The 21,170-nt window shown below is 42.5% G+C and overlaps 1 protein-coding gene across 3 annotated transcripts in view; it reads left to right on the forward strand.

The window, feature by feature from the left end:
* Nucleotides 1-18,763, forward strand: part of Susd1 (sushi domain containing 1) — a 131,324-nt gene extending 112,561 nt beyond the window's left edge. The window contains exons 15-18 of one of the 3 annotated variants that reach the window (XM_074051256.1): nt 643-682; nt 5,959-6,064; nt 10,822-10,915; nt 11,284-18,763. In XM_074051256.1, the coding sequence (XP_073907357.1) occupies nt 643-682; nt 5,959-6,064; nt 10,822-10,915; nt 11,284-11,577 (534 nt within the window). In that variant the 3' untranslated portion in view covers nt 11,578-18,763. The remainder of the gene's footprint in view (nt 1-642; nt 683-5,958; nt 6,065-10,821; nt 10,916-11,283) is intronic. The other 2 variants (XM_074051257.1, XM_074051258.1) reach the window with 2 other exon arrangements.
* The last annotated feature ends 2,407 nt before the right edge of the window (nt 18,764-21,170 follow it).

Consider the following 21,170-nt stretch of genomic DNA (forward strand, 5'->3'; position numbering starts at 1 on the left):
ACAAATAAGCATGTACTGATGATGGAGAGGAGGGAAAGCGCTCCTTTTCAGGGGGCTTACAGGTTCCCTCATGCTCTTGTTGCTTTTTTTTTTTTTTTTTTACTGGTTCTTAGATACATGTTGGGTAACCGAAGTCATCACGTATCATCCAGATAGATGAAATATTATGTATCAGGACTTCTTACAACCTTGCTTATAACATCCATCACTACTTGCTGAACAGGTGCGATTGCAGAATTCTTTTCAACAGGGTCCTCCAGGCAGTCAACGCCAGTTGCTCAGAGCTGACATTGGGAGTGGGGTTCTTGCCATTCTGTTGTTTACCCATGGGGTGCGCTTTCTGAGAGCTGTTGGAAATTGTAGATGCAGTCCCTTTTCCATATCTGTGACCTACGCTGGTCCCTTGAACACTGGAGATATATCTAGGGCTAGGAGGTGGCAAAGCACTTGCCTAGCAAGGACTGGGTTTATGCATGTGTGCACAAGACAAAGGATATAAGAGCAGATGGGACTTTAAAAATTTTCTAGTTCAAATAAGGATGTAAAAAGCTGAGACTTAGAGGGCTTTGACCTCTGAGTTACTCTGTATAAACTGACACTATGGGCCACCTCTTTAAATGTGCTGCTGTGTTTTCCTTATAGGTGAGAAGATATTCCTGTGCAATGTGGGCTCAGGTGAAAGGTAAAACCATTTCCTACCTATGGATGCTGTCTTTGTCTCTCCCTTGTTAAAACTGCAGTGTTGAATTTATATTGAGGTCGCTTTTTAAACTGCCATAGGTGGCTGAAACCCAACTCATGCTATCTTAAGCAAAAGGCAAGAGTTGAAAAGGATGGGAGCTTATGGAATTGCGCACAGAGCTTACCACCAGGCCTCAAGGTCTGGTTCTTGGGACTCAACACCATGAGTTGGTCCCCCCCACCTCCTCTTCTGTTTGCTTTTTTCCCCTCTGCTCTTTGTGTGAGTTGGCCTCATGTTTTCTACTGTGGGTCATGTGGGAGGAAGACATGGGCCAGATGCCCCAGCTGAGCAACTACACTGGGGACAGAAAGCTTGACAATTCAGGGAAGGAGTCTTTTCTCCTAGGTTAAGTGACCATCCATTGGTTGAGCCATTGTTGATGGGGAACTGTGATTGACTCCTGTGGCTTACTGTGGCAAACAATATGATCAGTAGTTTCATCAGATTTGCATTGAGAGGGGAAACAAGAGTCCCATTAAGAAATAGCACACCAGAAAACTTGTTTACAGACAAACACAGGGCTACAGCTGTTTTCTACCTTCTACCATTTGGCTTCATAGCACATATACAGTCACGTGTCACACAATGACATTTCAGTCAAGTGATGGACTGACTGCATATAGAGCAGTTGTCCCATAAAAGTGTGTCGCCTATCGATGTCATAGCCATTTAGTTTGTGTAAATACATCCTATGATGTTTGCACAATGACAAAATTGCCCAGTGACATATTTCTCAGAATCTGTCTCCATGGTTAAGTGATGCATGAATGTAATAGTAAGAAAAAACATCCTCCATTAACAAAACAGAGTTGTCCTATACAGTAAAAAATGGGAAGACAATTTGAAGGCTGGCTACTGCATCCACTTGCAAGACCAGGAATCATTTTGTTTTTTCTTTCGGTGGTACTGGGGTATACCCCAGTACGGTGTACCTGCATGGGCTCAGGGCCTCACACTTGCTGCACAGGAACTCTACTACTTGAGTCACATCACCAGCCCTTTTTTGCTTTAGTTATTTTTCAAATAGGGTGTCACTTTTATGCTCAGACCAACTTGGACTACGTCTTCTTAGTCTCTAGGATAAAGGTGTGCTCTCCACACTCAGCTTTTTTATTGGTTGAGACAGGGTCTCTAAAAGTTTGCCCAGACTGGCCTCAAACCTCTATCTTCCCAATCTCTGCCTCCTGCTAGGATTGTAGGTATGAGTCACCACACCTGGCTTTGGTATGTTCTTCTTGATCAGGTCCAGATGTATTTCACATGAGCCATTTAGCAATCTGTGACTAAATGAAAAACTTAACCATTCTCAAACCACAGTTATGGCATCACAAGAAAACTGGGTAACTACTATCAATACACTCTTTTAGAAAGGGGGAAAAGATACAAGTGCAGTGGTCAGGGGCCGTAACTGTGGCCATTTCCTGCTGGACAGGTAAACAAGCATCCCGTGCCCTGGTAGCAGTTGGTCAGTCAATCTGAGGAAAGTACTCCCTTGTCCATTTCCTCCAAGCCTTTCCTCCCTGCTACATGCTGTATAACTCAAACCTTTTCCTTTACATGGGCAGAGGTATCCAGGGGACAGGGGTGGTGAGAGGTGGGGAGGTTGACTCAGGGCTCAAGCAATCACAGGTCTTTGTCTGCCAGGCTGGGACTTCCCTGGCTGCATATTTCTTTCAAACCACAGGCAGCCAGCCAGTGGATCTGATTCCCAGGAATTCCAGTAGTTTGTAGCTAATACCAGAAATCTTGTCAAGTTTATGACCTTCGAATATGGCCCTTTTCCTTGTGGTTTAGGAGTTCTCACAACAGGCTGAGGAATTCTGCCCCCAGCCCATAGTTTCATTTTAACCCTTTCCATTGTGTCCTGCACGTTGGAGCAGCATAGAACAATAGGCTGGTGCGGTGAGGAAGCGCTGGTGTAACTGGTTTCAGGAGGATTCCAGTGGATGGTACCTCACAATGGGAGTCTACTCTCCTGCCAGTAGGTGGTAAACATGCAGGAAATGTTTTGGGAAGGGCCTGGGGAGTTAGGCTTCCTCCATTTGCCTGCTTCTCTCCAATCTTATTTCCTATATTTTTATCTGTACTCAAACTTACTTCAATAAGGGTAGAGGAGTTGGCTTTTCAGCTGGGTAAGGCGAATTACCATCTTGGATTGCCAATGGCCAGGCAGCATGGGACTCTCTTAACAGAATTGTGTGATGTTTCACTTCTCTGTGAAGATGGGCCAAGCTTCCTTTCTTTTCTGAATCTTTTGTTTTGTTTTTGGCAGTCCTGGGGTTTTAACTCGAGGCCTTGCCCTTGCTAGGCAGGTGCTCTACCAACCGAGCCACCCTCCCAGCTAACCTCCTTTTCTTGAAGGAGTTTAATGAAGGACACAGGAAACAGTCACACATTCCAACATTTGAAAAATGTTCTGCCATTCTATTCCTTAAAGTTCTAGGGTTGGGAATGGAGTTCTTACAAGGAAAAGTTGCTTTTATAGGACAATTAATATGTGCAGGCTTCCAGACACAGAAACAATAGCTTCCAGAATCCACTCCACTAAGCAGCTGTTTGTTATGATTGGAAAACATTCCAACTGGGTAGAAGAAAGAACCACAGAGCTGGCTGCAGTCACTTTTTATTGTAAGTTAATAGACAGGACTTATGCTTTGGGAATATCTGTGTGGCTTTTGGCAGTGCCCTTTTCTCTCCCTCAATTTGAAAACCAGTATTGCAAGAGAATTTGAGCTTTTCAATTAAAACTACTGGGAAACTCTGGAAGATATAGAAAGCCCACTGCTACATTGAAATTCTAAAGGCAGTTCTAGTGTATCTGTGTATAAAATTTACCTGTGTGGGGCAATTTATCTCTGTTAGTCTTTAAAAAAAAAAAATTGAAGGCTGCCATTTCTGAAAGTAATTTGGAGAGGAGTGAGGTCCACATTAGTTCTGACATTGTTCCAGTGCACTCATGCCAGGCCTCAGCCCCATTCTGGCCTTTGCCTAGTGACAAGGTATGCTATTTGCCTTTTGTATATTGCCCCTTAAAAAGCTTTGAGGTGCTAATCAGGGAACAGCAGTTGGTTTGATGGCAAATGCAGAGGCCTTGGCTTCCTTGCCTGAGTCAACCTAGTAATCAGCAGAGTGTCTTTGAAATGATATTTAACTTGGCTAGCTCTTAGTCACCTCTGTCTGGGCCCTGTGAGATCCCTTTCAACCACAAAGTACTAGGAGTCTATGATTTCTTGAATCAGTGAAATGATAGTAAGCTGTAATCAGGGAACATTCTCCGGTCACAGGCATGAAACCTCTGAGTCATTAGTGACTACTCCTTGTTCCCTTTCAGCTTATATATTGTACCAGTTTTTTTTTTTTTTTTGTCTTTTTTGGTGCTGGGATCGAACCCAGGGTCTCACGCATGCTAGGCAAGCGCTGTACCACCGAGCTACATCCCAGCCCTGTACCAGTTTTTATTTGTGTTCAAGCCTTCATCCCCAGTGCAGGCCTTCATCCCTGTAGCAGATGCTGGCAAAGACTCCTTGCTCACCTTCCATCATAAGAGTTCAGGATTAGCTGGGTGCAGGTAGCTCACGCCTATAATCCTAACTACTCAGGAGACAGAGATCAGGAGGACTGTGGTTCAAAACCAGCCCCAGGCAAATACTCTGTGAGAACCTATCTGGAAAAAACCCATCATAAAAAAAGGGCTGGCATAGGGGCTCAAGCAGTAAGAGCGCTTGCCTCGCAAGTGTGAGGCCCTGAGTTCAAACCCCAGTGCCACCAAAAATAATAGAGTTCAGGATTTCTCTCTTCACTCCAGCCTACTTGTCGCCACTGACTCATATTTCAAAACACAGTGCTAATTTTTTTATTTCCTCTGATGGTTCTCCCATGGATGGTTCTCCATTACTTGTTAGCCTGGTTTCTAAGGCCTCAGTTTGACAGGAATGAATCTCTCATTGCTTCTCTCATTCTTCTCTACTCAGACTGATATGTGAGCTGTTCTCTGAATGTGACCCACACTTTCTCTCCTTCATGTCTTTACAATCACCTGATTACTTCTTCCCAGATTGCCCTGCTAGTAACCAGTCTGTGACTCTCTGCTTATTACAATCCCTCCTGTTCTTCAAGAGTAAAACCAAATGCTATCTCATCCTGAAGTTTTTAAACATTTTCTCTACAGGGTAGGATCCTTTCTCTCTCTCCCTTTAGCCATTCTGCCAAACTGGAGAGCAACTGGAGTCTTTCTCTACGAGATCTCAAACCTTTGAGGGAGAGCATTTGAAGAACTAAGCCAGTGTCTATCACGCATTAGGTGTTCAATCTGAACGTATTGAAATGGAGTGAATGATTACTGGGCAGCCAGCAGTCAGTTTTTTGGATATGAAGCATACTAGGTACAATATTTATTGAATTAAATAAGTCAGAGAAGCTTGCATGAAGATACAAGCCTCCAGTGCATATGTACCTGTACCCAGGTGACCCAGTATACCGTGGGTTCCACATTTGTGGAGTCAGCCAACACTTATTGAAAATATTTGGGAGAAAATTGCTTCTGTAGTGAATAGACCTTTTTTTCTTATCTCTTATTCTTGAAGCAACACAGTAGAACAACTATTTACACACATTTATGTTGCATTAACTATTCTAAGTACACTGTTGGTATAAAGCATTGAGAGGATTTTGTGGGTTATTTTTGCAAACCCTGTGCATTTCACATAAGGGACCTGAGCAATAGAGGATTTTGTTGAGGGGGTCCTGGAACAAACCCTCCACATACGCGCACATACACTCTAAACCTTCATAGTTGTGGTAGGCAGAATTTCAAGGTAGCCCCTCCCCCAAATTCCTGGCCTCTGGTGTACAGCATCTTCTGTCAGTTACTATAATCTGTGTATTGCTGTGGAAAGATTTTGAACATCAAATTCAAGTCCATAATAGAGAGATTATCCCAGGGGGGCTGAGCTAGCCATGTGAACCCCTTAACTCTTGGTCTGCAGGTCAGGGACTGGGGAAGTTAGAGATTCAAAAGGTGAGATGGATTTGACCCAGAGACATTCTTCTGCTGGCTTTAAAGATGGAGAGGGCCACATGGCAAGGGATACAGGTGGCCTGTAGGGGCTGAGAGTGGGCCCTGCTGAAAGTCAGTAAGAAAATGGGGTCTTTAGTCCTACAGCTGCAAGGAACTGAATCTAGGTGATAACCTGAATGTGTCTGGGATTCTCCCCCAGAGGCTCCAGAAGGAAATGCAGGCCACCTGGTGCCTGGAATCCAGCCTTATAAGATCCTGAGCAGAGAACCAGTCACAGTGTGCCTGAACTTCGGAATCACAGAATTGTGAGCTAATAAGTGGGTTATAGCCACCTACATTTATAGTAATTTGTTAAGCTGCAATAAAAAGTGAAGGCAACAGTGTCGCTGATTTACCTAGCATTACTTATCACTACTTTGATCTCCTTTGCTATCTCCTGCTCTCTAGGGAATTCAAGTAAGAAGACCCTAGAATAGCAAAGAGAAATTGAACACACTAAGTCACAGTGCTAATTATTTGTACCATTTGGCAAACAGAACTGTTGCTTTCAGGAAATGGCTGTGCCTGTGTAAATTCTTGAAAAAATGTCCACACCCAAAGTGAGTCCTCAAACTGTCACAAAGGCTGAGGATAGAAACAGGGCCTTTCTAACTTCTTCTTCAGCACCTGTGATGTTCCTATCAGAGAAGGGGTCTTAACTCCTAAGCTAGTGTCTTCTTGAGGGTGCCAGCATTAAGAGAACGGTAAAGAACATCCAGTCCCAAGGGACTTACTTTCTCTAAGTGAGTAACTGAGAAACCAGTCACCTACATTTCTACATGAATAGTCTACAGCTGACTCAGAAGAAAAATAGCGTGATTCCCTGTCATGAGACTGTGGAAAGGAGGGGAACCAGAGGATGGCAAGGCTATAAAAAATACAGCTCAAACTAGCAAGTTGTAAGTTTTCTTAGTTAGTAAGGAATTCATGGAGGAAGTCCCTGAAGAAGCTACAGCCATGAGTGCTTTTGGAGATTTGCAGAATACTTATGTAAAGTAGGCAAAAAAGACTACAGCCAAGATCTGTCCTACCAGCAGGAATTGTGTCTGGAGTCAAAGTCTAAATCATGTTATGCAGAATAAATAAAGATCATTTTTAATACTCACATCTACAGTAAGGAACGGTTGGGGGCACTGTTTAGAGTGGTGCTACTGGTGGATGGTCAAGAGGAAGTCACGTTCCTCACTTTGCATCTGTCCTGTTGGCTTGTAAGGGGACATTTGAAAGCATGGGAAGAACCAACAGCCCTACCTAGGTGAAAGTCTTCCACCTGCAGAAAGCACATTCGCACACTTTTCAACTGAGATGGCTACACCTTTGCAGGTGATCTTTGAGAACTCTGGAAGAATAGGAGAGAGGTGAGAAGACTAGAGATGAGCAAAGAGCAAGGATCTTTGTACGAACACAGGAGCCACCAAAAGTGTAGATGATGTTCCCTTGAAGTCAAGATCAGGCCAGATCTTCACTTGATGACTACTTGTGTGCCAGAAGCTGTGGTTCTGTGAGCTGCAGGAATACAGCACAGGCGCTGGGAGAGCAGATGAGTCTGCGTTGCTCCTCCTCTTGCAGAGTCACTCACTGATCAGGAAAATCCAGCAAGGGGAGTGTATTTGAACGTCAGCAAACACTTCACAACTCCCTCGTGGACAGTATGGTGGCATGAGGGCCACATGTAGGCTTAGGAACATGCTGAATAGCTATGAGAAGTTAATTTCAACTCAATAACTTTTTTTTTTTTGAGGGAGGGATGGGTACTGATGTTTGAATTCAAGTCCTTGCGCTTATGGGGTAGGTGCTCTACCATTTGAGCCATGCCTTCAATCTTTATTTACTTCAATTATTTTTCGGATAGGGTCTTGCACTTTTTTTGACCTGGTTTGGCCTCAGATCATAATCCTCCTACCTATACCTACCACATAGCTTGGATTATAGGCATGAAATACCACTCCTGCCCTTATTAACAACTCTTAATGAATTGATATCAAATTTGAATATGCACAATGTGGATCTCTGTCCACAGTCATCTTCAGTTCAACATTTTCATTAATCAAAGATTAAAATATATTGAGAATGAAAGTATAGAAGAAAAAATATAAGGGAATGTATTGATGACAAAAGCTGGGAAGAATACTGGGTGGATTGAATGAAATTCTCAGGCAAGTAACAGCTTCTTCCCTCACCCCATCTCCATTGCTTACTTTTCTCTTAAAAAGCAAAACCAAACACCTCTCTAATTTTGCACACAAAAATAGCATGCCAGTGTTGTAATGTGCATTTTCATTACCTGTAAGACAACGTGTAATCAAAGGTTCAGCAACCTGCAAGCGTGTGCTGTACGTGACTTACCTTTTCATAGACTCTCCTGTTTTGCTATTGGGCTCTTTGTCTTTTCCTGGTTAGTTTGTGACCCTCAGGGGGTTTGCTACCCCCTGGCTAACATATGCCAAATATTTGTTCCCAGTTTGCCATTTACCTATCATCTTTCTTACGGTAGGTTTTGGCATACAAAGTGTATATTTTTTAATGTGGCTAGTCACTCTCTTAAGTCTCCTGCTTTAATAAATATACTCAGAAAATTCTTACCCAATTTAATATAAGTATTTCACGTTTTAATTTAAGTCCTTAATCATCTGGATTTCATTTTGGTATATGGTATAAGCACTAGTGATCAAAAATCACTTTATTCTAAATGGTTAACCAATTTTCTCCACACTAGTTATGAATAATTTGTCATATCCCTGGTGATTTGAAACAGAAACAACAGTAATTAACAATAGCTAACATTTCTTCCTGTTTCTGAGTGCAGGCACTGTTCTAACGTACATTGACTCACTTGTTTCTCACACCGCCCTCTATGGTGGGTAATTTTGTTTTCATTTCCCTCTGTGTGGAAACCGAGGCATAGAAAGGCTGACTGACTTGCTCAAAGTCGCACTGTTAGGGAGGGATGGTGTTTAGAGAAAGGGTTGGGCAGCCTGGCTTCAGTATTGGCGTGATGGAATGATTTATAATTGGCTTCGTGTCCAGCACATTCATTCCTATACTGATCCTGCACTGTCATCGTGTCCAGTAGTGCACACCTTCTGATCTGAGTAATGGATTTCTATTTAATCCCTGATCCTTCCATTTTACAATCTAGTTTCTTAAAGTGTCAAGGCCCTTACATTCCAAATCAAATAATATAACCCATAGTTTTCCTTTTTTTAATTTTTTGTTTTGTTTTATTTTCAGACAGTCTTGCTACATAGCCATGCTGCCTTAAACTTGCTGCATAGCCCAGGCTGGCTTCAAAGTCACAATCCTCCTGCCTCAGCCTCCTGAGTGCTGGGATTACAGGTGTACACCCACTTCCACTCTTTTTTTTTTTTTGTGGTGCTGGGGTTTGAACTCATGGCCTGTACCTTGAACCACTCCAGCAGCCCTTTTTTGTGATGGGTTTTTTTCAAGATAGGGCCTCTCAAACTATTTGCCAGGGCTGGGTTTGAACTGCGATCCTCCTGATCTCTGCTTCCTGAGTAGCTAGGGTTATAAGCGTGAGCCACTGATGCCCGGCAAATACACATTTTTCTAAGAAGTCTCTCGATAGCAATTTTTCGTGCCTATGAGTTTTGCAGGACTCTTTAGCAAGAGGTACCCTACAGAGTTTCTAGTATACCCAAACTGCTCTTAACCTAGTTGTAAAGATCAGAGCTGTGCTTAACCACTCCAGGCCTGATTCCTCATCTGTAAAATGGGAATAATAGGCTGGGGGTGTGGCTCAAATGGTAGAGCAAGTGTGAGGCCCTGAATTCAAACCCCAGAACCACCAAAAAGAAAAGGAGTAATAATAGTGTCCAGTGTAAAAAGTGGTTAGAAGATGTATTAGTGAGTTTTCCATCATGGTGACAAAATACCTGAGAAAACATCTTAAAAGGAGAAAAGACTTATTTTGGCTCACAGTATCAGGGGTTTCAGTCCATGGTCAGCTGACCGTTGTTGCTTTGGACCTAAGGTAAGGCAGAGCATCATGGTGGCAGGAGAGTGTGGCAGAGAGGTGCCAGACCGCAGAGAGACAGAGGGAGCTAACCTGCTCTAGCAGGCTTCCTCCTGTTTCTGTTCCATCTGGACCCCCACCATGTATGTTGGATGGTGCTTCCCACATTAGGGAAAGTCTTCCCCAACTCTCTTGTCACCTCAGGTGCCAATTGTCCCTGGAAACGCCCTCACAGACACACCCAGAAGTGGGCTTTCCTAATTTCCTACCTGTCTCTCCAGCCAATCAAGTTGACAATCATGATTAACTATCATAGGAGACTAAATAAGACCAGCTGTGAGGGGCTTGAGGGGCTTGGGACAGTGTCCGGCACATGGTAACTGCTAAGTAAGTGTTTGCAAATTAAAACAGAGCCTTTGATGTAGTCTAGGGCACATTGCAGTCTCTGGCCCAAATGTGCCAGGAATCTCCCTGGAATCAGCCTGTGATGCTGCTCCAACAGAATGAGTCTTTCAGAATCCTTTTACTGTTTTAATTGTTGAGGCACAGGGAACAGAAGGGGGGACTTTTCTCAACCAAAGTTACTTGTTTGCTCTATTTGATCATGGAGCTAACTAACATTTTTTGAACCAAAAATTAAATAATGTCAAAATGACTTCATCCCACATGCAAAGAGAAACTCTCCATAAAAATCTATTAAATGTAATTGACTTGAGAGAGGTCCAACACAAAACAATACATTAAAGCAATACATTGTATATATTTAATGCTCACAGATTCAGCTTTTTTTCTCCCTTGTGACTTTAGTTTAAGTCTGGTTTTATACTTCCTCTTCAGAAATACCCTGAAACTGTGGTTTCCTGAGGCCCTGAGTCCACACCGTGACTGCAGGACTCAGGGCCTCAGAGGCACTGGAGGGCATTCTTGGGATTCTTTGTTCAATGAGGCTCAGCTTGGGGTTAAAATGGAATGAGCACAGTTGGATGTGCATCTCCTGGGAGGGCTGTGATGTGATGCGCTGTGGACTCAGTGTGTGGTTTTGTCCCACAGATTCGTCACTCACACCGCAGCAGATGGTGGGTGTTGGACTGGGCTCCATAGTTTTTGTGATCGTGCTTGCATTCCTCTCCTTCTCAGCAGTGTGGTATGTGGGACTGTCATTTTTGAGAAATTAGTGGAATGGAGGGGAGGATGGGATGGGAGTCATCAGAACAGCTGGGGATGTCATACGGGACATGGGTGGAGGTTGTCCTGGCTCAGCAGAGCACAGTCAGTAGGTAAAATGCATGACTAACTTTGCAACTCAGGGTAGCAAAGAGATGCCCTCTTGGCTCAGGAAAAGATCAGCAACAGTGATGGCTGCCGTGGCCACATGCAGTGCAATGGCTGATCTCCTGCATTGCTTTCCCCCACTCCCTCTTGCCAACTGTGTGTGAGCTTGCACATGGGGATGCTCTATGGTAAAACAAAAGGGGTGCTCACCGTTTCTCTCCTCTTCTCCTACTTGTGTAGACTGTGGATGAGAAGGAAGCACTGCTGCTGGTGAGTGTTCTGACAGCTTCTCAGTGCTTCATCGAGGCCTTGTGTGCTTCCATCCAGAGGGGTATTCGAACCTGCATATTTCTCCATTCCCAGCGTGGCCTCATTCCTGGACCCAAGATGGTGGCTCTCTCTGTGGAGTTCCCCCGAAGAAGGAAACTTGGAAATCATTGCTGTCATTCCTGCTTCTGGACCAGTTCTGTGTCTATGAGCTTGAGATGCTTGATGTGCAATGTCGTGTTGACAGATCATAAGAGTCTGATCTGAGTGTTGCCTACAAGTCAGCTTCTGTAAACGCTGGATGCAAGAGAGTCTGTATCTTCTTTTATAGTGTCTGTAATTAATTCAGAATCCGTTCTTTCATAGTCTGTAATGAGATGGACTTAACTTGGGGCTGGAATTTGACTTTATGGAGGAGATCATTGGAAATGATAAAGAACATTGATGTGGGCAAATGTTTCAAGCATTTCAGAAGCAGTTCTTTCCCTATCATTAATTGATATGTTAATTAGAAATGAGATTAGCCTGGCTCTTCCAGTAAATTACTTGCAATGTCTGTTAGGCAGCATTGCTGTGAGGCAATTCTACTTGTTTTGTATGTGTTCAAAAGTAATGCCTGCTTGCCGGCAAAAATGTCTGCAATTTAGATTATACTTACCTGGGTTAAATTTTCGTTACTGAGCATCTCCTCAGAGTGCTCTGCATCTCCCTTTAGAAGTTGGGGTTTGGTGGTAATGCAGTAACCATGGGCTGAAGCAATGTCAAGGTCATAGCCAGGCCAGCCTCCACATGTTACAGGGAGGGGTAATAACGGTGAGGGACATGCCTTACCTACAGTCTCAGTGGCCGTGACTGCTTTCATGGCCCATGAAACATTAGCTAGAGGCAGTACTGGGCCTTCTGTCATTCTGTGTCACTTACAGATGGAGTGTGTTATTTTTGGTGTTAACTTTTTTCTCTGATAGATCAACTCCAAGGCTCAGAAATAAATGAATGGAGAAGAAAGAGAAGCTCGGGGCTTCTCTCCTTCTTCCTCCTTTACTAGGTGTAGAGAATTTAAAACCTGTAGAGGAAAGACGGGGCCGGTAACATTCATACCATCAGGGTAGAGCAGATGCAGACATGGCCCTGGAATTGTGCACCGTGTTGGTGCACTTTCTGGTGTTGGATGATGGTGTAGGACAAATCTGAGTGACCTGGTGCAATGGTTTGTATATACTTCGTCCCCACCAAAACTCAGGTTAAATTTTGATTGCCACTTGTAATGGTGTTGGGACCTTTAAGAGACGATTGGATTGTGAAGAGGAATTAACACCTTTCTTGCACAACTGAGTTCTCACTCACACATGACTTTGTTAGATACCACGAGAGCAGGTTGTTTAAGAGTGAGTCTGTCCCTTGGGTTTTGTCTCATTCACATACTTCACATACTCTCACTTGTCCTTAAATCACCCACTCTTGGATATTCTGTTAGAGCAACAGAAAACAGGCCACGACACCTGCACGTGTAAGCAGATGAAAGACGATAGGAACTGCCCACGAAGCTGTTCAAGGGCAAAGTGTTCCCCCTGGTTGGAAAAGTCAGTGCCAGCACTTGCTTATTCAGTGCCAGCCTTCAAAGCCTTCTCGCTCTCAGCATAGGCAAATAGAGAGCAGTGCTCTCAACAGACTGTACAAATAGCTTGCCATTTTAAATTTTTAGGTGCAACAATTCTAATTCACTGTTTTCACAGCTCTTGAACTCAGTTTTTAACCATTACAAATTATTGTGGTTAGTGTAAGGTAGGGCTTCAGAAGAGAAAGAATTTTCCTCAAAGGCCATCCCTCTCCCTCTTTTTTTTTTTTTTTTCCTTTTCTTTTTTTGGCAGTACTGACGTTTGAACTCAGGTCTTCGCTCTTGTTGACGCAGTTGCTCTAACACTTGAGCCACACCTACAACCTCTTTTCCTCTGATTGTTTTGGAGATAGTGTCTTGCTTTTTGCCCAGGCTGGCGTAGAACTGTAATCCTCCCCATCTTAGTCTGCTGCATACCTTGGATGACAGGTGCACCCCACTGCACTCAGCTGTTGATTGAGATGGGGTCTCACAAATTTTTTGCCCAGGCTGACCTCAAACTGAGATCCTCTCAGTCTTAGCCTCCTAAGTAGCTAGGAGTGAGTTACTGGCACCCAGGTGTCAAGGGCCATCTCTATCAAGAGACAGAATCTGAGTCTTCTCTCCCTCCCTTATTTTATTACTAGTTCTGTCAATACTGTATATTTCTATAGCCTCCTAATTTCTTGCTCTAGAATTAACTGCCAAAGATGTAATTGTCTACCTGGGGACTCAGCATAATGTATAGAAGGAAGAAATCCCACTTGCTTTGAATCAAAACTTTCTGATTAAAACAATGGACTAAATATTAAGCAAAATATCAGCTTCTGGATATGCCACAGGATCGTAAAAACAATTCATGTCGGTGTTAGTTATTCATTGCTGAGACAGATAGATACCTGAGAGAAACAGTTGGAAGGAGGAAGGATTTATTTTGTTGAATAGTTTCAGTCCAGGGTTGGTGGGCTCCATTGCTATCAGGAGGAAGAATATCCTGGTGACAAAAGAGTGTGGCAGAGCAGTGTTGCTTACCTCATGGCCTTCAGGAATCAGAGAGTGAGCCCATGCTAGCAGGCTTCCTCCTTCACTTTTAATTCCATCCAGGCCTCTACCCTACTGAATGGTGCCACCCACATTTGGGGTGTGTCTTCCCCCCTTAGTTAATCCTCTCTGAAAACACCCTCACAGGCATCCGGAAGTACTCTTTACTCAGTCCCTTGAAGTTGACAATGAAGGTTAACCACCACAATGTAGGATTACTAAAATTGTGACAACATAGACTTGGTCATTTTGTCTTAACTGTTCCAAATTATACTGCAGGGTTGCCTGGTGCTAATATATAACAGAAGTAGGCGCTGAGCACTTGCAAAAAGGATGCTTAATTTCTCTACAGTTCTCCTTTATTAGCTTTCTCAGAAATACGAAGACTGCTTTAGTTTTCTAAATGTACCTGGCAGCTTTACCATGATACTGGTTTTGTTGTTATTTGGGTTTGTCGGTTTTCCTAATTGGACTTCCAGTTAAGGAGGAGGGAGTCTTAGGAAGCTAATGGTCCTCCTGGGAGAATGCAGGCTCCTTCAGTCAAAGGGCCGGGCATTGAGCAGGCTTCTGAATCCCACTAAGTAAAGCTAGATCCTAAGGCGGAAATGGAGGACCTTCATGACAGGTCTTAGGGACAGTGTATAAAGTTGAGCATTGGATCCACTCCTGAGTTCGCTTCTAGATCAGGAATCAAATTTGGGGGTTTGCCCAGACATGGAACATGTTTTTCCCAGAGCCGATTAGCTTTGGGCCCTAGTTTCTGTTTACGTCCTTGGCTGTAGAACAGGTACCCCTTTCATGCCATCCTCACAAAGTTCTGTGTGGTAGAAAGGGCAGGGGTTACTGGTTCTTATTTTGGAATAGAGAAATGGGTTCAGACAGATCTGTGACTTGAATTGTGTCATCTAGTTTTCTTTCCTGACATTTGCTAGCACTTGACCTAGCTACTGAGCTAATTTCTGGACAGCCTTTTGGGTTTTGGGGAAAGTCGGGTCTTTCTAAACAATGTTATGTATAATCTGAAGTAAAGCATGACTCTTCTACACCTGACTTTTCACTGTGAGTACCTCCACCCATCACTTCTAGAAAAGCAACACTTAAGCAAATGTATGGAGCTTCATTAGGGAAAATAGTTAATAGTCTGTTTTCTGACTCAAGACCTAGAACAGCAATAGAGCACTTAAGGTAGGATCAAAGCAGCTATGATTATCTTGAAATCTCACATTAGCTTGGAATAAAGTTAATATTTAAGTTGAATTTATAGGAAATAGAAAAGAATTCTCCCTTTCTATTGCTAATTTCACATTCTGATTTTCTAAACCTTCTATTTTCCCATTCTGTTCTAAGAGAAAACCAGTGGCCCTGTAAGTCTATCAAATAGTGTGTTGAGAACCTTTTGCTTACCACACTCGTTCGTTAAACCAGGAGCTTGCTTCTGGAAGGGAAGGAAGACATGGCCGTCCTCTTTGGGTTCAAGTTTGTGAGCTGAGGACACAATGAAGCAAATCAATTACAAAAGCGCAGTGTGCTCTCACTGCAGAGAGAATGAACCATCTTGGGAGAAGGAGGGGTGGTGCGTCTCCATTGTCATCCTTTCTAGCACCATTCAGGGTAACCAAAATGGAGTCAAACTACGTATGTGGTTTTGTAACATGCTTTCACTCATCAGCATTTCCTAGATACATTTTTCTTGTCAATAATGACTGCATTACAAATTTGTACCATAATTTATTTAATAACACTGTATTGTGCAATGTGCCTAGAGTGTTTCCAGATGTGTACTGCTCTTGTACAGGACTATATAAATGTATCACTTAGGCTAAGCTCCTAGAAGTGAAGTTGTTGGGATGTAAACAGTATATGTTTTACAGTGTACCACATATTGCTGGAGAAGTTTTATACAGAAGTTTCTGCCAGCTTTGTTCTCATCAGCAGATAGCCTCAATACCCCTAGATGTTGATCTCATTCATTTTGTTTAATCTGGTGGATGAAAAATGATGTTTCAACATTTTGCTTGCATCTCTGTGACAGTTGGGTCTGTTGATTGCCCATTTGTATTTCTATCTTTCTGAATTCCTTCTTTTTTTTTTTTTGATGGTACAGGGTTTTGAACTCAAGGCCTCTTGCTTGCTAGGCAGGTGCTCTACACTTGAGCCACTCCACCAGCCTTTTTTGGTGTTGAGTATTTTGCAAGATAGGGTCTCACCAACTATTTGCCCATAGTGGCTTCAAACTGCAATCCTCCTGATTGCCTCCTGAGTAGCTAGGATTACAGGTGTGAGCCACCAGTGCCTAGCAGAATTGCTTTCTTAAATAGTATATGTGGCCTGTTTGTCCTTTATTGATTTGTAAAATCTCTTTATATTGTTGTAATTTTAATTTGTAACTATCATGTATTTTATAAACAATTCTTTAGTTTGTCATTTCCATTAAGGGGAACCTTGTTTTTTGTTTTTAAACTTGGTATTATATAGTCACCCAAAAATATCAGTCCTTTTCCTTAGGCCCTTTGTCTTTGGTGCTAGCTTACAAGGACCTTCCAGTCTCAAGGTAATAGATATAATCCATAATTTTTTTTTTTTTATAACTATTGTTTTTTTTTGGTATTAAGAATTTTTTTATTATCATATATTAGTCGTATAGGGGGATTCATTGTGACATTTCCGTGTGTGTGTGTGTGTGTGTGTGTGTGTGTGTATGTATGTAACTGGGGTTTGAACTCAGGGCTTCCCACTTGTGAAGCAGGTGCTCTACCACTTGAGCCACACCTCCAGTCAATCCATAATTTTTTAAGCATTTAAGTCTTAAGTCTTTTGGAAATTTATTTTAGGATAAGAGTGCATTTTCTGGGGGTGGGAGTGGGACCTTTTTTTATTGTTGTTAAATGGTTTAGCCAATTGTCCTCTTAATCTTCTTTGACTCCCCCACTCAGTTATTTGCAGTCACATACTGAATCATGTACAAAGTTCACTCCCAAATTTTCTCTTTTTTCTACTGATCTATCTGTGCTAATATTGCCAGCTGTAACTTTAAAATAGGGGTTTTTTTTATACCAACTAAAAGTTCCTACTCTTTTTCTGCTAATTCTCAGAATTTCTCAGTTTTTACCACATATTTATTTATGGATAGGTATTTATTGTATATAAATGAAAGCATTATTTGTTCGAGGCACCCCCATCCTACTGTTAGGGGGATTTGTGAAATAAAGAGTCCTTCTAACCCAGAACATGGCACACATCTCTGTTTCACATTTTCACTTGTGTTTTGTCTAGAATATCTACTTTCAACTCCAAGGTAATTCCGACGTGTTTTGCTGTGTATGTCCACATGTTTTCTATTCTGTTATCCTAACGCTAAGTCACCACCTCAGTTCCTGCTCCTGAAAGTACGCAGTGCAGCTTCTCACTGCTGGTATATAGTGGAGCTCCTTTGCTCTGGCAGTCTGCCTTTCTTTGAGAAAAGTCACATCAAGATGGCGCTTTCATGGAATTGATTTTGTGAAACTGACTATACTACCAAAAGCATGCAATCTCCATCAAAATTCCAATGTCATTCTTCACAGAAATAGAAAAAACCAATTCTGAAATTCATATGGAAGCACCCCAAATAACCAAAGCAATCCTAAGCAAAAAGAGCAATGCCGATGTAACACATATGTGACTTCAAATTATACTACAGAGCCAGAGAAGTAAAATCAGGGTGGTACTGGCACAAAAACAAACACAGACCAATGGAGTAGAGTAGATACAAGACCCAGATATAAGCGCCATCCGATTTTTGACAAAGAACCAAAAGCATACAGGAGACAACAAATGGTGTTGGGAAAACTGGAGAGCTACATGTACAAGACTGAAACTAGACCCCTGTCTCTCACCTTCTACAAAAAATTAATTCAAATTGGATTGAAGTTCTAAATGTAGGACCAGAAACTTTGAAACTACTAGAGGAATACATTTTGAAAGCACTTTTCAGATATAGGAACAGATATCTTTCTGAGCAGGACTCCACTAGCTCAGGAAATAATAGGAAGAATTGATAAATGGGATTGCATCAAATTAAAAAGTTTCTGCATGCAAAGGAAACAATTATCAGAATCAAAAGACAACCTACCAGATAGAGAGAGAGAGAGATCCTATAGAATGGGAGAAAAATCTTTGCCAGCTATTTATTAGATAAAAGATTAATATTCAGAATATATAAAGTACTCCAAAAATTAAACACCAAAAGAATAAACCATTCAATTAATAAATGGACAAATGAACTGGACTGTTCTCAAAAAGAATACAAATGTCCAACAAAAATATGAAGAAAAGTTAAGCATTCTTAGCCATAAAGGAAGTGCAAATCAAAACAACACAGATTCCATTACACCAGGGTCAGAATAGAAATCACCCCCAAAAAACAAATGCTGGTGAGGATGTAGGGGAAAGGGAACTCTTGTACATGGTTGATGGAAATGTAAGTTAGTGCAGTCACCATGAGAATCAGTATGGAGATTCCTCAGAAAATAAATAGAACTGCCACTTCTGAGTATAACCCAAAAGATCCTATTGTGTCACTCCTGGCACATATTTGAAGGAATGTAGGGTTACCTGCACACCATGCTTATAACAGCACTGTTCACACAAGAATAAAGCTGGAAGAAACCCAGGTTTGATAGCACACTCACTTTTGAGGCTGGGGAAACAGGTACTCAAATATTATTAGCAGAGTACAGAAAGGTACAGCCCCTGTGTAAGGGAATCTGGCCATATTTACACAATCCTGTATGCATTTGTCCTTTAACCCGTAAGTCCTACTTCTAAGACCTTTCCTGTGGACTGACCTGAACATGTTCAAAATGACAAGTGTACAATTTTATTCACGATGGCATAATTTATAATAGAAAAACATAGAAACAACCTAAACACCTCTCAAGAGGAAACGAGTTAGGTGCTTCCATGCACAGAATGGCATACTCTGCAGTTGTAAAAAAGGAATAAAGAACTCTGCACTGATATGGAGAGACCTCTAATGTGTATTGTTTTAATGAGAATAGCAAGACCGGAGCCAGTATATATGATAAGAAGGAGAATGAAAATAATCATTTTTATATAAGGAAACTGAGATAATGACAATGCACTAATAAAAATGGTTGTAAATGCAATGGAATTTTATGCAGCCATGAAGAAGAACGAAATGTTATCATTCGCTGGTAAATGGATGGAATTGGAGAACATCATTCTGAGTGAGGTTAGCCTGGCCCAAAAGACCAAAAATCGTATGTTCTCCCTCATATGTGGACATTAGATCAAGGGCAAACACAACAAGGGGATTGGACTTTGAGCACATGATAAAAGCGAGAGCACACAAGGGAGGGGTGAGGATAGGTAAGACACCTCAAAAATTAGCTAGCATTTGTTGCCGTCAATGCAGAGAAACTAAAGCAGATACCTTAAAAGCAACTGAGGCCAATAGGAAAAGGGGACCAGGAACTAGAGAAAAGGTGAGATCAAAAAGAATTAACCTAGAAGGTAACACACACGCACAGGAAATCAATGTGAGTCAACTCCCTGTATAGCTATCCTTATCTCAGCCAGCAAAAACCCTTGTTCCTTCCTATTATGGCTTATACTCTCTCTACGACAAAATTAGAAATAAGGGCAAAATAGTTTCTGCTGGGTATTGAGGGGGTACGGGGGAGAGGGAGGGGGCGGAGTGGGTGGTAAGGGAGGGGGTAGGGGCGGGGGGAGAAATGACCCAAGCATTGTATGCACATATGAATAATAAAACAATAAAAAAAATCAACTAAAGCAAAAAAAAAATGGTTGTAAATGGAGCAAGAAAAAATAGGGTGGACGAAGACACGGTGAGAGTGAGTCTTTTCAGTGTTAGCATCTTATTTTGTTTTGATTTTAAACATGTAAGTACATTACTATTTTAAACAAAATTTAATTAGAAAAACAAATTCATTAACACTGCATAAGGCCCTGGATTCAGTCCCAACACTGCAAAAAAACAAAAAAAAGTTGTTGTCTGGGTTGCACTTTCATCTGGGGTTTTACTGGGGAAGCCTTATCCATACTTACTCGGAATTCATTTCCTTGTGTTTGTATGACGGGGCTCCAAATGATTGCTGGCTGTTACCTGGAGGCTGTCCTCAAGACCTAGGCGCTACCACGGTTCCTAGAAGCCATCTGCAGGGCGTCCTGAATGTGGATCGTTACTTGATCATGTCAGCAAGGCCAGTCTCTGCAGGCCCAGTCCCTCTTTCAAAGGCTTTCTTCTGACTAAGTCAGGCCCACCTCGACACAGGATAATCAACTAATTTGGAGCCTCAGTTACAGCTGCAAAACTCCTTCATTTGCTGCAATCTGTTGGTTGGTAAAAGTCACAGCCAAGGGGAAAGGACTAAATACAGGCTGTGAATGCCAGAGGGCAGGAATTCTGAGGGCCATCTTAGAATTCTGCCTACAAGTGTCTTAAGGAAAAATGAGCTATGAACTTTAAACGCTGCCATAATATTTCCTGAGTCCTTTTGGAAAAGAAGCTTGATATTACAACACAAGCCTGGGGCATAATTCTCCTTTATCCAGGGATAGGTGCCAAAGCTGCCAGGGGTAAAGATGGCCAATAGCCATTCAAGGTGGGGACTGCAGAGTGACTGTCTTACCTTTGGCCAGATACTTTCGTTTGAGTGTCACAGAGATTTGGGAGAGGGAAAGGGCACCATTTCTTTGGGTCCATGGGCATCTGCCCTATCACCTAGCTTTTGAGTTAGGATTCAGGATCTGTGAGCTTGGCCAGCTGGGAGAGCCTACTGTGTGGCCTATAGTCCTTGGGAGCCATCTCTTGAGTCTGGGTGGGCTTGACCATATGTGAAGCTTTGAGAAGGTGATAAGAACTCCAGAGACCAGTGCTGGAGCACACAAAATCTCTCCCTAACTCCCAGCACCCTCTTTCACCAAGGTCTTGGAAGTAACTGTGTGCAGCACAGATGGAGGATGAGGAACCACCTACACCTCTCAGCCATGAGTTGTGACTCCCTCTGTCCAAGAGCACTGTGCCTTGGACTCAAGGACTTGAAAAGGGGCTCAGTTCTGAGAACTTGGGTTGCTTGGGACGATCTCTGTGGTTTGGGATGTCACAGAGATGAACTGAGCTCCAGTGCGCTGATGGTTTGCATGAGTTGTCTATCCTGGTGATGGTTGGGGACAGCCATGAGGCTCTGTACCATGTTGCCTT

This window comes from Castor canadensis, chromosome 13 (assembly GCF_047511655.1).
Source record: "Castor canadensis chromosome 13, mCasCan1.hap1v2, whole genome shotgun sequence".
NCBI lineage: Eukaryota > Metazoa > Chordata > Mammalia > Rodentia > Castoridae > Castor > Castor canadensis.